This window comes from Garra rufa, chromosome 10, assembly GCF_049309525.1.
Source record: "Garra rufa chromosome 10, GarRuf1.0, whole genome shotgun sequence".
NCBI lineage: Eukaryota > Metazoa > Chordata > Actinopteri > Cypriniformes > Cyprinidae > Garra > Garra rufa.
Genome location: NC_133370.1, coordinates 1,907,405 through 1,922,185, shown reverse-complemented (window position 1 = coordinate 1,922,185; position 14,781 = coordinate 1,907,405). Strand labels below are relative to the sequence as shown.

General features: G+C 34.4%; 1 protein-coding gene across 2 annotated transcripts; it reads right to left on the bottom strand.

The window, feature by feature from the left end:
- Nucleotides 1–517: 517 nt before the first annotated feature.
- On the bottom strand, nucleotides 518–3,646 carry LOC141343741 (uncharacterized). Of its 2 annotated transcripts, none has more exons than XM_073848376.1 (2): nucleotides 3,297–3,646; nucleotides 518–1,577 (listed from the first exon to the last, which is right to left on the bottom strand). In XM_073848376.1, the coding sequence occupies exons 1-2, from the start codon at nucleotides 3,562–3,564 to the stop codon at nucleotides 904–906; spliced, it is 942 nt and encodes a 313-aa protein (XP_073704477.1). In that variant the 5' UTR covers nucleotides 3,565–3,646; the 3' UTR covers nucleotides 518–903. The 2 variants fall into 2 exon arrangements, with proteins under 2 accessions (XP_073704477.1, XP_073704478.1); XM_073848377.1 differs by having other exon boundaries at nucleotides 518–1,574.
- Between the last annotated feature and the right edge of the window lie 11,135 nt (nucleotides 3,647–14,781).

Genomic DNA, 14,781 nt, shown 5'->3' with positions numbered 1-14,781 from the left:
ATTAATGTTTATTTTATTTAAAGCAATTTTATTTTTATTTTTGTTTATTGCTTTATTTTATTTAAAGCAATAAAAGTTAATTTATGGATTTATTTTTTAATTAATCTTAAGTAAGCTTATCTTACTTAGTATTTTACTCTTGTTTCTAGTCAAAATATCTAAAAATGATGCAAAATATAAGTAATGATATAAGATATTTATAAATATTAAGATATATATATATATATATATATATATATATATATATATATATATATTTTTTTTTTTTTTTTTTTTTTTTTTTTTTGACTAAAAACAAGACAAAAATACTAAGTAAGATAAGTCTTTTTTTGCAGTGAGATGTATTGGCAACCAGCTAAAATAGGTTTTATTTGAGGAAAAGTTTATTTCAAGAACTGAAAATAGTTTTTCAGTTTTAGTTTTAGTTAACGATAATAATTTCTGATGCAAACAACACTTTAGACCGGAATATTTAAAATAATATATATATTTCAATTAATGTTTATTTTTATTTAAAGTAATAAAAGTACATTTATGGTTTATTTTTGAATTAACGACAATAACCCTGATGTGATTGAGACTTCAGATGGGAAGATTTAAAAAAATGATAATAATTTCAGTAAAAGTTTCAAGCAAGCACATTTTTTATAATTTAAGTTTTAGATGTATTTTTTGGGATTCGAGCAATTCTTCCAAATTTGATCTTCAAGTCGTTATTTTCACGTTACATATTAACATCAGAGATGCAAAATACATTCACAGAATTGATTAGAATAGCAACACAGTTACAATATTCAGAAATCTCACTTTGAGACACGATAAAGCGTTGGGACGGGTGTTCACCATCTCTGTCCGCTGTGCAAGCGCACATGTCTGAGACAGTTGTCCTGTCTGGAGAAGGTCTTACCGCACAGCTGACAGCGGAAGGGTTTCTCTCCAGTGTGCACTCGTCTGTGCGTAACCAGACAGCGTCCGCTGTGTAAAGCCCTTCCCGCACTCTTCGCAGCGGAACGGTTTGGTCCCTGGATGTGTTTTGGCCGGACATGAGTTTGAATGTGACGCTGTGGAGTCGCCGGTTCCGGGCGAGCGTTCCTGTCCATGAAGATTCAATCCGTACTCAACGTCTCCAGAAGCGCCGAAACTCTCGTTTTGAGAGAACGAGAACAAACCGGATGAAGACTGAGCTGCTGGATCCTCCATCATTACGTACGGATCTGGAAACGTCTGGGAATGCTGCTCTGACTCGAGTAGACTCTCCGGATTGTCGAATGTTTTTGAACTCCAGGAATGAGAGTTAACATCATCACGGTTTTCGATTGAATTGACAGAAACTTGATGTCGTTTTTGATCCACGAGTTCTTCCATCTGTTCGATCTTCATCTCAAACTCCAGGCCGCTGAGCTCCTCTTCCTCTGGTTGCGAGGAGCACACGACGGGATCTTCTCGTTTCAGCTCCAGTGTTTGTGAATGATGAGGCTTCTGCTCTGGGATGAGATTCTTTAATGGACTGAACGAAACGGCCTTCTGCTGGATGTGATCATCAGACCGAGGATCCCGTGAATGAGCCGGAACACCTGCTGAGAAATAAGAGCGTTAGAGTTTTGATGCTACAATAATTAAACAAATAAATTAAATTAATATAGAGATGCTCAAACAACTGTACTATTAAAAAAAAAAAAGATCAATTAATTAATAAAATAATTAAAACAACAAATTAAATTAATATAGAGGTGCTCAAACAACTACTATTTTCAATTAATGATCAATTAATTAACTAATTAAAATATTTAAAACTTATAATATATATATATATATAGCCTGATTTAGACTACTTTAGATTTGCATACAAATATTCAGTATTTTTTTAAAGCAATCTTTTTTCTCCCTGTATTGCTACCTTTAAATTAATCACTATATAGAGTTTTGGACCCTGTCATAATCGTTTAAATAATCGTGATATCAATATTGACCAAAATAATCGTGATTATGATTTTTGCCAAAATCGAGCAGCCCTAGCTCAAACAACTACTATTTTCAATAAATGACCACTTAATGAATAAAATAATTAGAAAAAATAAATAAACTTAATATAGACATGCTCAAACAACAGTTCTGTTCAATAAATCATCAATTAATAAATAAAATAATTAAAACATAAAATGAAAATATACATGCTCAAACAACAGTACTATGTTCAATAAATCAATTAATGAATAAAATAATTAAAACTGATTAAAATTAAATGTAATATAAAGATGCTTAAACAACTACTATTTTCAATAAATGATCACTTAATGAATAAAATAATTAGAACAAATAAATAAAATTAATATAGGCATGCTCAAACAATAATACTATGTTCAATAAATCATCAATTAATAAAATAATTAAAATAAATAAATAAAATGAATATAGAGATACTCAAACAGTTCTGTTCAATAAATCATCAATTAATGAATAAAATAATTAAAACTGATTAAAATTAAATTTTATATAAAGATGCTCAAACAACTACTATTTTCAATAAATGATCACTTAATGAATAAAATAATTAGAACAAATAAATAAAATTAATATAGACATGCTCAAACAACAGTACTATGTTCAATAAATCATCAATTAATGAATAAAATAACTAAAACAAATAAATGTAATATGTAGATGCTAAAACAATAATACTATGTTCAATAAATGACCACTTAATGAATAAAATAATTAGAATAAATAAATAAAATTAATATAGGCATGCTCAAACAACAGTACTATGTTCAATAAATCATCAATTAATGAATAAAATAACTAAAACAAATAAATGTAATATGTAGATGCTAAAACAATAATACTATGTTCAATAAATCATCAATTAATGAATAAAATAATTAAAACTGATTAAAATTTAATTTAATATAAAGATGCTCAAACAACTACTATTTTCAATAAATGATCACTTAATGAATAAAATAATTAGAACAAATAAATAAAATTAATATAGACATGCTCAAACAACAGTACTATGTTCAATAAATCAATTAATGAATAAAACAACTAAAAGAAATAAATGTAATATGTAGATGCTAAAACAATAAAAATACTATGTTCAATAAATCATCAATTAATGAATAAAATAATTGCAACATATAGAATGAATAGTTGAATAATAAAATCAAATAAAACTGATTAAGCTGAAATTGAATATACAGATGCTCAAACAACTGTACTATGCTCAATAAATTATTTATTATAAAAACAATAAATAATCAATTCATTAATATAAACCCCAATAATAAGAAACACACCCATTAGAAAAGGTGCAGGTGTCCTGGTGTCCACGATCTCCACCTGTATGCCGATGGAGCACCTGTCTGCAGTGAGTCTCTGTAGCTGAGTCTCAGTGAGCATCAGTCTGGTCTTCAGTCCCTGGATCTCCTCGTTTCTCCTCCGGATCTCCAGATGAAGAGCAGCAGCGTCTTCCTCCAGCAGCTGACTGATCTCCGCCACCGCCGCCTTCGCCAACACGTCCATGATCGCGGAGATCTGCGTCTGTAACATCGCTGCCGAGCTCATCTCGCGGTTAAAACACTCTTTAATTAGAAAACTAGACAGAAAAACACAGCATGATCCACCATTGCTACTTCCCTAGAGCAGATGATGAGGGGCGCGTTTCCGGTGAACTGGATCTTTGGGGAAACTCCTTCAAAATAAAAGTCTCTCAAACCAACAACAGTATTATGTCCGATAATGAAACACAAAATAGTACAAAATAAACATGGAGATGTTCAAACAACAGTACTGTTAAATAATAAATAACCAAATTATAAATTAAATTAATATAGAGATGGTACAAACTAACGGCGGTAATATGTCCAATAATAAATACCTATCAATAAATACATCAAATAATAATAAATAAATCTGAACAGAGATGTTCTGACAACAGTTCTAGTTGATAATAATAAAAACAAGTAAAAATAATTAAAATTACATTTATTATAATTTATAAATAGTCAATTAACACACCTGATTGAGATCTTCAGCTTGTTAGTTCAGTTCATGGATGTACTAATGAGCTGATGATTTCAATCAGGTGTGTTAAATAAGGGAGACATGCAAAATGTGCAGAGCAGGGGTCCCCCCAGGACCAGGATTGAGAACCACTGATATATACACATGTACATATATACACACGTACAGAACATTCATGTAAAAACATACAGTGTTTGTAGCATCAGTGCTATATGCAAAAAAGTTTATGCACAGCCCTGTTATGGTATTTATTGTTTTACTGGAGGAAAACTAGAAAAATAATCGATAATATAATTGGTGTCTTTACTTCATCCTGCCACCAGAGGTCACTCGATGAACAAAGAACACATTAGACTACTGTGTTTATGAAATTACAGCGTTTACTAAACTGACAAAAATAATGTTTTCGATGAGCTTGTGTACAAATGATTTTTTTTCTTTTCTGTGTGGTTTCCTAAAAAAAAAAAAAAAAAAAAAAAGTATGTCTTCTTTAGAGCCCGACCGATAAAGGATTTTTAAGGCCGATACCGATACAAATGTTTGTCGGTTTTAAAATCCGATATTCCAATATATCGGACGATAATTTATTACACTTTTTTTTTTAAATTTCGGAAACGCGCAACAAAACATTAACAGATTTCCCTAACATTAGTTATTTGTAGTTATTTATGAGTTTTAACTAACATAATATGATAATGCATTTTAAAAAGAAACTTGTTTCTTTTATTGTCACAACAGAACAGAGGAACATCAAAATGTATTAAAGTTCTGATAAATAAAATGTATAAAAATACAAAAATTATTAAGTTCAGAATATCTTTGGTCTAAAAAGTTAAGACGAGTGTAATAAAATACTAGTCACCAGGGGCGTAGCACCAAATGTTGGGCCCCGGTCACACAACCAAGCGGGTGGGCCCCTCACAACACCTCATAAAACACCCAAGATTGATTAATTTTTTACAATTATTTATTTTTAGTCTATTTTTAGAGGGTCAAAAAGACACTATTAACATAGCAAGATATTAATATAATATTAACATTTACATATTACACATAAACTTAGCAACACCTTAGCAACCATCCCGGGTACCCTAGCAACCGCATAGCAACACCCTAGCAACTACCCCGGGTACCCTAGCAACCCCAGAGCAACACCTTAGCAGCCACCATGGGTACCTTAACAACACCTTAGCAACCACCCTGGGTACCTTAGCAACCGCATAGCAACACCATAGCAACCACCCCGGGTACCCTAGCAACCGCATAGCAACAACTTAGCAACCACCCCGGTACCTTAGCAACCGCAGAGCAACACCTTAGCAGCCACCCCGGGTACCTTAGCAACCGCATAGCAACACCTTAGCAATTAGATTTAGAAAAGTTTTTTGTTATTGGTGTTAATATTAGAAAGACAGACAGATGGATGGATGGATGGATAGAAAGTTTAGTTAGAAATAAATTAGAAAGAATTAGGAAAAAGAAACAAAAAGAAAGAAGGAAAGAAAGTTTAGTAAGAAAGAAACAGATTAGTTAGAAAGAAAGAAAGATTAGAAACAAAAAGATAAGTTAGAAAGAAAGAAAAAAGATTAGTTAGAAATAAAAAAGGTTGAAAGAAAAAGGATTAGTTAGAAAGAAAGAAAGATAGATTTGTTAGAAAGAGATAGACACAACAGACAGACAAACAGATAGACAGATTAGTTCAAAATTAACTTTAGATAGAAAGAAATAAAGATAGATTAGTTAGAAAGAAAAAAAGGTTTGAAAGAAAGGATTAGTTAGAAAAAGAAAGATAGATGGATAAAAAATAGTTTGAATGTCTTATATCTATCTATCTATCTATTTATTGACATTCAAACTATTTATATCTTCTAACTATTTATATCTATAAATCTATCTATTTTCAAACTATTTATATCTATCTAGCCTATCTATCTTCAAACTTTATCATTCGAACTAAAACTATTTCAAACTGAAAACCTTTAAACTTTCTTTAAACTAAAAGCTTTTAAAACTACTTAAAACTTACTGGCTAGGCTTTCTCAAGCCAACTTAAAGTTTGCTAACAAACTTTTTATCTAGTTAGTATATTTATAGTGTATAACCATCACACTTTTATTTAACACAAAACAAATAACAATGTACTAAAATGTATTTGCGGGTAAATAAGTGTATTTTCATTGCATTTAAGTATATATTTTTTTTTCACCTGGACAATCATCTCACTTTCGGGACAAAATAATAGAAAATTTAGTGCATTCGCTCTCGTTTTCCTATGCGGTTTTCACTACTGAAACTGCAGAACAGTGTTTATAGAATTAAAAACACTAACAATTGTTTCAAGCTCTGAGCTCGGCCTGAAAGAAAACTCTGGCGTCTTGAACGGACTGGGGAATCAGCCGCCTGGTAAAACTTTACTGCAGAGAGATTGTCACATTTTTTAAATTTCATCATCCACTTTGTACCCATTTATCGTATGCTATTTTTGACAACACACTAGGGTAATGTAATGCAGCGTTCCAGGCAGGTTTTTTAACTGGTAAATCACTACTTCAAATCACGACTCACGATTTTGTAGCGTTCCAGGCAAGTCACGCCACACTGCCTGGGCACATTTATGAATTATTATTATTTTTATATTATTATTAATTTGATTGCAACGTTATATTGTCCTAAGCTCTATTTTTCCACCGTGTACTACTTGAATAAACACCGCACAATTTAGGGCTAACATTGTTGTTTCGCGGGCTATGTTACGTCAGAACTCGTAACTGGGAGTACATCGTTCTAGTACGAGTTCACGAGTGGGAAATCACGGGTTTGACTACCGTTCCAGTGCACTTTCATGGGTAGAAGGTTGGAAAAACACGAGTAACGGGTTGCCTGGAACGCAGCATAAATGTATGGATTAGCAGTTACACAGTCAGGTTTTTCTCTCGCAAGGCTCTCACCATTCTTCCGAGAAAAATATTTATTCAAAACCTGTCTGCCCGTCTGCAGCTTTCTTTCCCTTTCTCTCCGCTCTTTTCTTTTTTGACAACCTGACTTAGGATTCATGCTTTTCTAGTGCGATACTCCTTTTCTCCGCTACAAGCTGAATTTAACCGACAGCGCCAGACTGTAAGACCAAACCATTTTCCTTTTTGATAGGGGAGACCTAGAACATGGGAGGGCACAAGCTGCTAGACCAATAAAGGAACATTTAACTTTTTTACAGTTGTAAAAATAAGATAAAAATATTATTCCTAGTAGCATAGTATATAACTATATATTTATTTAATGTTGTCATGTTAATGTTATAGATTATCAATATATCATTATGCCCCCCCCCCCCCCCCCCCGCCAAGGGCTCCTGTTACTCTGTTCCACTATTACCCCCTGTCCGACGCCCCTGGTGCGAGATGACACTGGCAATTAGGGATGGGCGATACCACTTATTTTGTTTTCGATACGATACCGATATTTTTAAGGCCAGTATCATCGATATCGATACCGATACGATACTTCTAAACTTAATTTTTAAATTATTACATTTATTAAATTAATAAGAGTAAAATATGTAATTATGCCCTTTTTTATAACCTTTTACACTTTATATTTGAAATGCATTTTAACATTTAATATGCAACTAATTAAATTTTATTTTCTACATGTGGTTAAAATATGTTTACTTTAGTGGTAACTACAAAACCTACAGTTGAAAATACTTGGTTTCATAAGGGGCTGCCAGTGACAGGCTGTTGCACACATAAAATACAACATTTTTATTCTGCCAGTGTATAATTTATATTAACATTACTACAAAACATGATCAATGAACTTTAAGTGTTAATTTAAAGAAATGTAATTGCACTTGTGAAATGCAAATTATGTAAGCTTCAGTTTCAGTTTGTTTATTGAGAAATAGCTCAAACATTTTTTTTTTTTCTGTCCTCTGATAAGCATTGTACAGGGCTGTCGTTCCCAAAAGCTTCACTGATTTCTTATGATACTTTTAGGAAACACAGCCCTGTTTGAATGCACTGTCTAAAGGGAGTGAATGCTCTCTGTGATTGATTGGTTCTGTCTTGCATCATTTGTGTGCGTTCAGATGAGTAGGAAAAGTGTTCTATCGTGAACAGTTATTCTCTAACATAGGTTATGCATCCAATTCAATGCACATTGTACTCCTGGCTTTTTGTTAAACAAACAAAATCACTGGTAAATAAAACACACCTTAGTATCGATATTTTCAATTTGAGTATCGATACTTTCGATACTCGCATCAGTATCGATATATCGATACTCTAGGATCGATATGCACATCCCTACTGGCAATGAGCTGTTTTCCTCGGGATGGTGAACATGCAAACGGTCATGTAAATTTGTCGTCTGCGCATCTTTTGCGTGGATAACTTGACCGCAAATCCTACACACCACTTCAGACTTGTCTCGTGGCTGTCCTCTTTCATTTGGTCTAAAGCCAAAGTATTTGCACCTTTTTTTACCAACCAAGTTTGTCGATGCCATTATGACACAGATCACTCTTCATGCCAGAGTCCCGCGGAAAAAGTGATTGACAGGTGGTAATTTGTGTGTAACTTATCTTTATTTATTTATGGTTTGGTTATGGGTAAAACTGAGACAATGCGGGTCCGGTAGTAGGCTACAATGAATTAATTGCCATCGTCCATCGCGATGTTTCACATTGGCATCGTATGATGCCAAATTGGTCGACATCGCCCAACCCTAATACTTATGTTTGTTTGTGTGGTTAGAGATGTTTCCAGTTCTAGATGTTTCCAAGAGTAACACCTCATAGAGCTTTTAAGCTACAACCACCAAATTTGGCGGTGGCCTTCAGGCTGATCTTTAATTTTGTTGCCTTGTTGTTTCTTACTGATCTAACGTATACAATTCCTGTAGCCAACTTCGAAACATGCACAAATTTGCGCAGATTTCCATTCAAGGGGGTGAAAACTTTTGCCAGTAAAGACTCATTTAGAGCTTGTCCACCAAATTTAGCAGTGACCTTCAGGCTGGTCTGAATTTTGTTGCTTTGTTTTCTAACTCATCCAACTTATACAATTTCTGTAGCTGACTTCTAAACAAGCCCAAACTCTGATAGAGTTCCATTCAGGGGGGTGAAAACTTTTGGTATTAATGACTCGCTTAGATTTTATCCACTTTGTTTATCTATCCATCTATTGAAATTGTTGGATACATGTTAGTAACAACTAGCAGAGGACTTGTAGTTGTTTGTAAAGGTCTAACTGTTTTTTTAATGTGTTTTTTTTTTAGCACTCAGATGTCAGATGTGTATGAAGATGAGTGCAGTCTTTCAGAAAACTACACTGAATGCTGTTGAAGAACCTGAAGTGGATCTGATTGTTCCAGAGCAACCATGTGTCCCTGATCCCAGTGTTCCTGAGCCAGATCCAGCAGCACCGTTAGCGTAAGTGGCCAGTGATCAGCCCAACAGGTAAACACACATAGATACAAATGTCTTACAACCATCACATTTGGCAGTGACCTTCAGGCTGGTCTGAATTTCGTTGCTTTGTCTTTTCTAACTGATCCGACTTATGGAATTCCTGTAGCTGACTTTTATTCAGGGGAGAAAACTTTTGCTAGTAGTGAGTCTTTTACCCCCGGTTTCACAGACAAGGCTTAAGCCTAGTCCTAGACTAAAATGTAAATCTGAGCTGTTTCAACTGAAACAAAATTGCACTGATTGATCTTAAAATATATGAGTGCCTTTGTTTTGTCTCAAGATTCACACCAGTTTTTTTTTTTCTAAATATGTTTATAAAAAATTACTTAAATGTCCTAATTGAACTATGGCTTAATCCTGGCTTAGTCTAAGCCCCGTCTGTGAAACCGGGCCTTAGAGGTTATCCACTCTATCTATCTGTCTGTCTATTAAAATTGTTGGATACGTTAGCAACAACTAGCAGAGGACTCATAGTTGTTTGTAAAGGTCCCATTGGTTTTTGACGTGGTTTCTTAGCAGTCAGATGAGGTAAAACCTTTAAACTTCAGACTTTTGAAACGCTTTGATCAAGTTTGTCACCAAGCTTTACTTATCTAGTTTGCTTTCTTCTTTTTTCAGTAGCAACTGCTGAGTGGATATTCAGGAAGATCCAGCAATTGACTGCAATCTTCCAAACAAACACACCACATGCTTTCGAGGAACCTGAAATGGATCTGGTTGATACCAAGCAATGGTGTGTCCCTGATCCCAGCATTCCTGAGCCAGAACCAGCAGCACCGTTAGTGGAAGTGACCAGTGACCAGTGTGGCCTGGATGCTGAGGAAACCAGCATTTGTACTAGATAATTTATTTGAAGCTGCGGATTCGGGTGACGTTTGAGCCCATCCGCGCATCTCTATTGTACAGGGATCTCCTCTCTGAGAATCCAGAACACCTCTCGCATATCTTGCTGCTGGTGAAATTAATGCTGACACTTAGTCCATCGACAGCCATCATTTTGGCTTTTAATAAATAATTATCTGAATCTTACAACCATTTGGATTTAGTGGTCATAAAATCCATAAATCATTATCGTATATATAGTAAATAAGTCTAATATATTCCCTAGTAAGCTATACTTTTTTCCATTGGGAAGGTACCATCTGTGCAGTCTGCAATTCTGTTGAAGAAAGATGTTGAATCTTTTTAATTATTGTAGAAAATAATTGATTTCTGTGCATTTGTTTTACACGTACATTAAATTATAGTCGATTAAGCATCATGAGGGTGGGGGGTGGTTCCTAATATTTTTTTCTGGGAGTTGGCAACTCTATTAGTTAGGTATATGTAAATATTGATTACGTTGTTTAATACTTGAGTGTTCATTATTGATAGTGCAATACGCAGAAACTAACTGATGAAACCAAATGATTAGGCTAGAATTCACCGTAAACCCTCCACACTTGTAGATATAATTTAGATAGATTCAAATTAGGATTCACCAGGAGATGTGATGCTGCACATTAACATAAAAGTTGCTTGGATTTATAAGTAGACTAACTACTTTAATGTTTTTGTCTTTTATACATACTGTAAATATATAATTTATTGATAAGTTGTGTTTTTATTTTATTCTTTTTAATGCTAAAATGTATCAGAAAATTAAATGAATTCTTGTGAATGATAATTGCCTGTATCAAAACATTCGTAATTATGTATCAGTTATCGGTTTAATTGTTTGACATTGTTTGCCATTTTGTACAGCTAAAATAGGAATGAAAAGTCCAGACAGCCATTTTAAGGCTTTGGTACAGTTTTTCCCAGTGAACTGTTACTTACCCAGTGTTGCGTCATTGCAATCGCCCGTATAATTAAGGTAACAGTTCAAAAAAACGTTTTTAATAGGACTGACCCATATCAATATTGAATTGGAACAGATTGGATCAGATCGGATCGTGTAAATTGATTCTAACTCTTGAGAATCAGAATCAAATTCATTCTTGAAATTTGAATTGATACCCAGCTCTATTCAGGAAGTTAACTCAACCAAGCAGTCTTTTGGTTTCTGCTAAGTAGCCTACTGTTTAGAATACCAGAATAGGGAGGATGGTGTAGATTGAAGTTTATTAGATTGATACATATATACCATCAAGACAGTAGCCTATACATCACTGTCACAAGAGCATTTGCTTTCATTCAAGGGCTTTATGGCCTTGCCAATAATACCTGGTGGGCCGGTCTCTAGTAAAAATGCCCGGGCCGATTTTTTGTCCCAGTCCAGCCCTGATAGAAGGAATCAAAGACACATCTTGCCTGTCCCTGAATCTTTGCCATCACAAAATGTTGAGTACAACCCTGCAGATCGCCCTCGAGTTTGTACACCAAGACAAAACCAAACATTCCTTTCTGACTACTCAAGTACACAGGAGATGTCCCCCGACACTGAAGCAGCATCAGAGACCACAGTGCCTACCAAAGAACCAGATAAAAAGCTGTGCCTCGATCAGGAAGAATCTCAACTGAGCGCACGTCTAGTCCCGATCGCACAGAACGCGTCCTTGTGTTCTGAAAATGCGACTCGCCACATGGAAAGAACCTATATGAAGATATATGCGCATATATGAAACCTATATGCAGTATATATGCACATGCAGTATATGATAATATATATGCTGCATATATGCGTATATATGCCACATATAGGCAAAATTGAGGTGCATATATGTGCATATACAAGCCATATAGGTCTCCTGCATAGCCCTATATGTACATACAAGATATGTCTCCTATAGACCTTTTTCCTGAGTAAACGATGAGCGCCGCCATTACGAATTCTAACGTCAGATTGAATGCTTTTCTGTTCCGGACTCCATAGGAACCCATTCAAATAGCGTCCATCTGTTTTAATGTAGCTAACGTCCGCTGCTTCGTGTCATCTACACACTCATTAAAGTGAGGCACTGACAAATGACGGTCATTGCGACATTGCCAAGTGATGGCGCTATGGAGCCATTTGCTTTTTAAAAACATTTTAATAGGAATATATCCTAATTTGACTAGAAACAATGCAGACCCGAAATGCAAAGCATTCTTTCAGTTAAGAGTTGGACTTACTTCCGTGTTCAGGAAAGACGTCTATATAGCTCATGGCAGGATCTGCTCATTTTAGCTCATATCTCACTTTGGCAACTGTCATACATGATGCCTAGCTCATATTTTCTATTATCAAGGCAATAACTAATAACTAACTAAAAAAAAAAAAAAAACTTAACTGCGAACACGTGAAATTGGTATCACATGTAATTGGCATGTTATGGAATTTAACTATGGCAAATAAGTGAGGAGATGGAAAGCTATGATGTCTACACGTTTTCCTGAAACATTTACAAGGTCAATTCTTTCTTGTATGAAAATAGTGGAAAAGAAGGAAATGTACAACAAAATGGTTTGTCCTTTTTTTTTTTTTTTTGTCAATCAAGTCTTTTTTCCAATTTCAAGTCACTTCCAGATTTACATTACAGCTCATACACATCCACACATTCACTGTTACATCCACCAAATGCAATGGACAATGCACATCTATCAACTCAAAGCTCACGGAGCTGAGAAGATCCTCAAAATATTTTTTTTTCTTCCTGTTCAGTTTTTTTGTCTTATTTTTGTTCTTGTACTTGTTCTTTTACTATTTGATTGTTCTTAAGAAAATAAAAAAATTTAATGTCTACATTATGGGCTTTTATTTATGTTGTCTAGCAGCTATGGATTTTAATAATGTTACTAATATATAGGTAAACATATAGGTGAACATATATGTGCATATATGCACACATATATACATGCATATGTGTACCTATATAGGTACGCATATATGTGCATATATAAAATTGGCCGTTTTCCTGTATTATATGTCACATATATTAAAAACCTATATCAAAACATGTTTATATAGGTTATTTACGTGTGGGACTGCCTTTTCTGGTGACTTTTTAAAAAAAGAGCAGTGTGCTGCGTTTTTCGTATGTTGCTAGGCAACGACCAAAACAGCTGTCCTGTCAGTCAAATCAAATTTTCTGAGATACTGAACTGGGTTTTTCATTAGTTGTCAGTTATAATCATCAAAATTAAAAGAAATAAACACTTGAAATATATCAGTCTGTGTGGAATGAATGTATACATTATACAAGTTTCACTTCTTGAATGGAATTAGTGAAATAAATCAACTTTTTGAAGATATTCTAATTATATGACCAGCACCTGTATATAGATACAGAATAAATAAATATATATATAGCACAGCCCTGATATGGTATTTATTGTTTCACTGGAGGAAAACCAGAAAAATAATCGATAATAAAATTGGTGTCTTTACTTCATCCTGCCACCAGAGGTCACTCGATGAACAACGAACACATTAGACTACTGTGTTTATGAAATTACAGCGTTTACTAAACTGACAAAAATAATGTTTTCGATGAGCTTGTGTACAAATGTTTTTTGTTTTTTTTCTATGTGGTTTCCAAAAACACACATTTTAAAAGTTCTAGCATCTATTAAGATCTTTGGTCTAAAAAGTTACTAGTAACTAAACAAGAAGAGTGTAATTAAATACTAGTCACTATTGGAATAAGCACTAGTATCTAATGAGTACAAAAGACAATACTAGCTAAAGAATAAGTACTAGTAATAGAAACTAGTGAGTTATAGATTAAATCTCAAAACGGCTTGCCAAACAGACATGGCTGAATTTACAGTAATTGATCTGACGAGTTGATTCATTGAAGGATTCGTCCAACTGATTCAAACCAGAACAAATGAATCAAAGCTGTTCAAACGAGTCATTTGTTGGTGAATCATCACATTCAGACTGCAAAACAAGGCTGTGGCGCTGGAGATGGAAACGCGGACACAAACGCGATAGGAAGGACAGTTTAAAACCGCTGTTTAATGATTTATTTCTGATATAAGGAGCGAATCAGAGAAAACATACACGAGCTACTGAGCTCCGCTGTTGTTTGTAAACATTCCGTTTCCATGGCAACTTTGGAACGCAGGTTCAGGCCGCTGCTTGTTGACGTCACAGTTGAATAACCTCGCAGAATCTCTGTAGCAGAGTGTTATTCGGATCGAATACACCAGTTCGACTGACAGTTTGCGAGCACTTTTACAGTCCGTATAGATAGAGATATATTCAATCTGTACTGACCGAGTGTATCTCATACAGTTTAACTCTCATTTTCTTATTAGCAGAGATTTTTTGATCTGTCTCAATGGAAACCACAGGCGAAATGGCCTCGGAGGTGAGAAAGGTG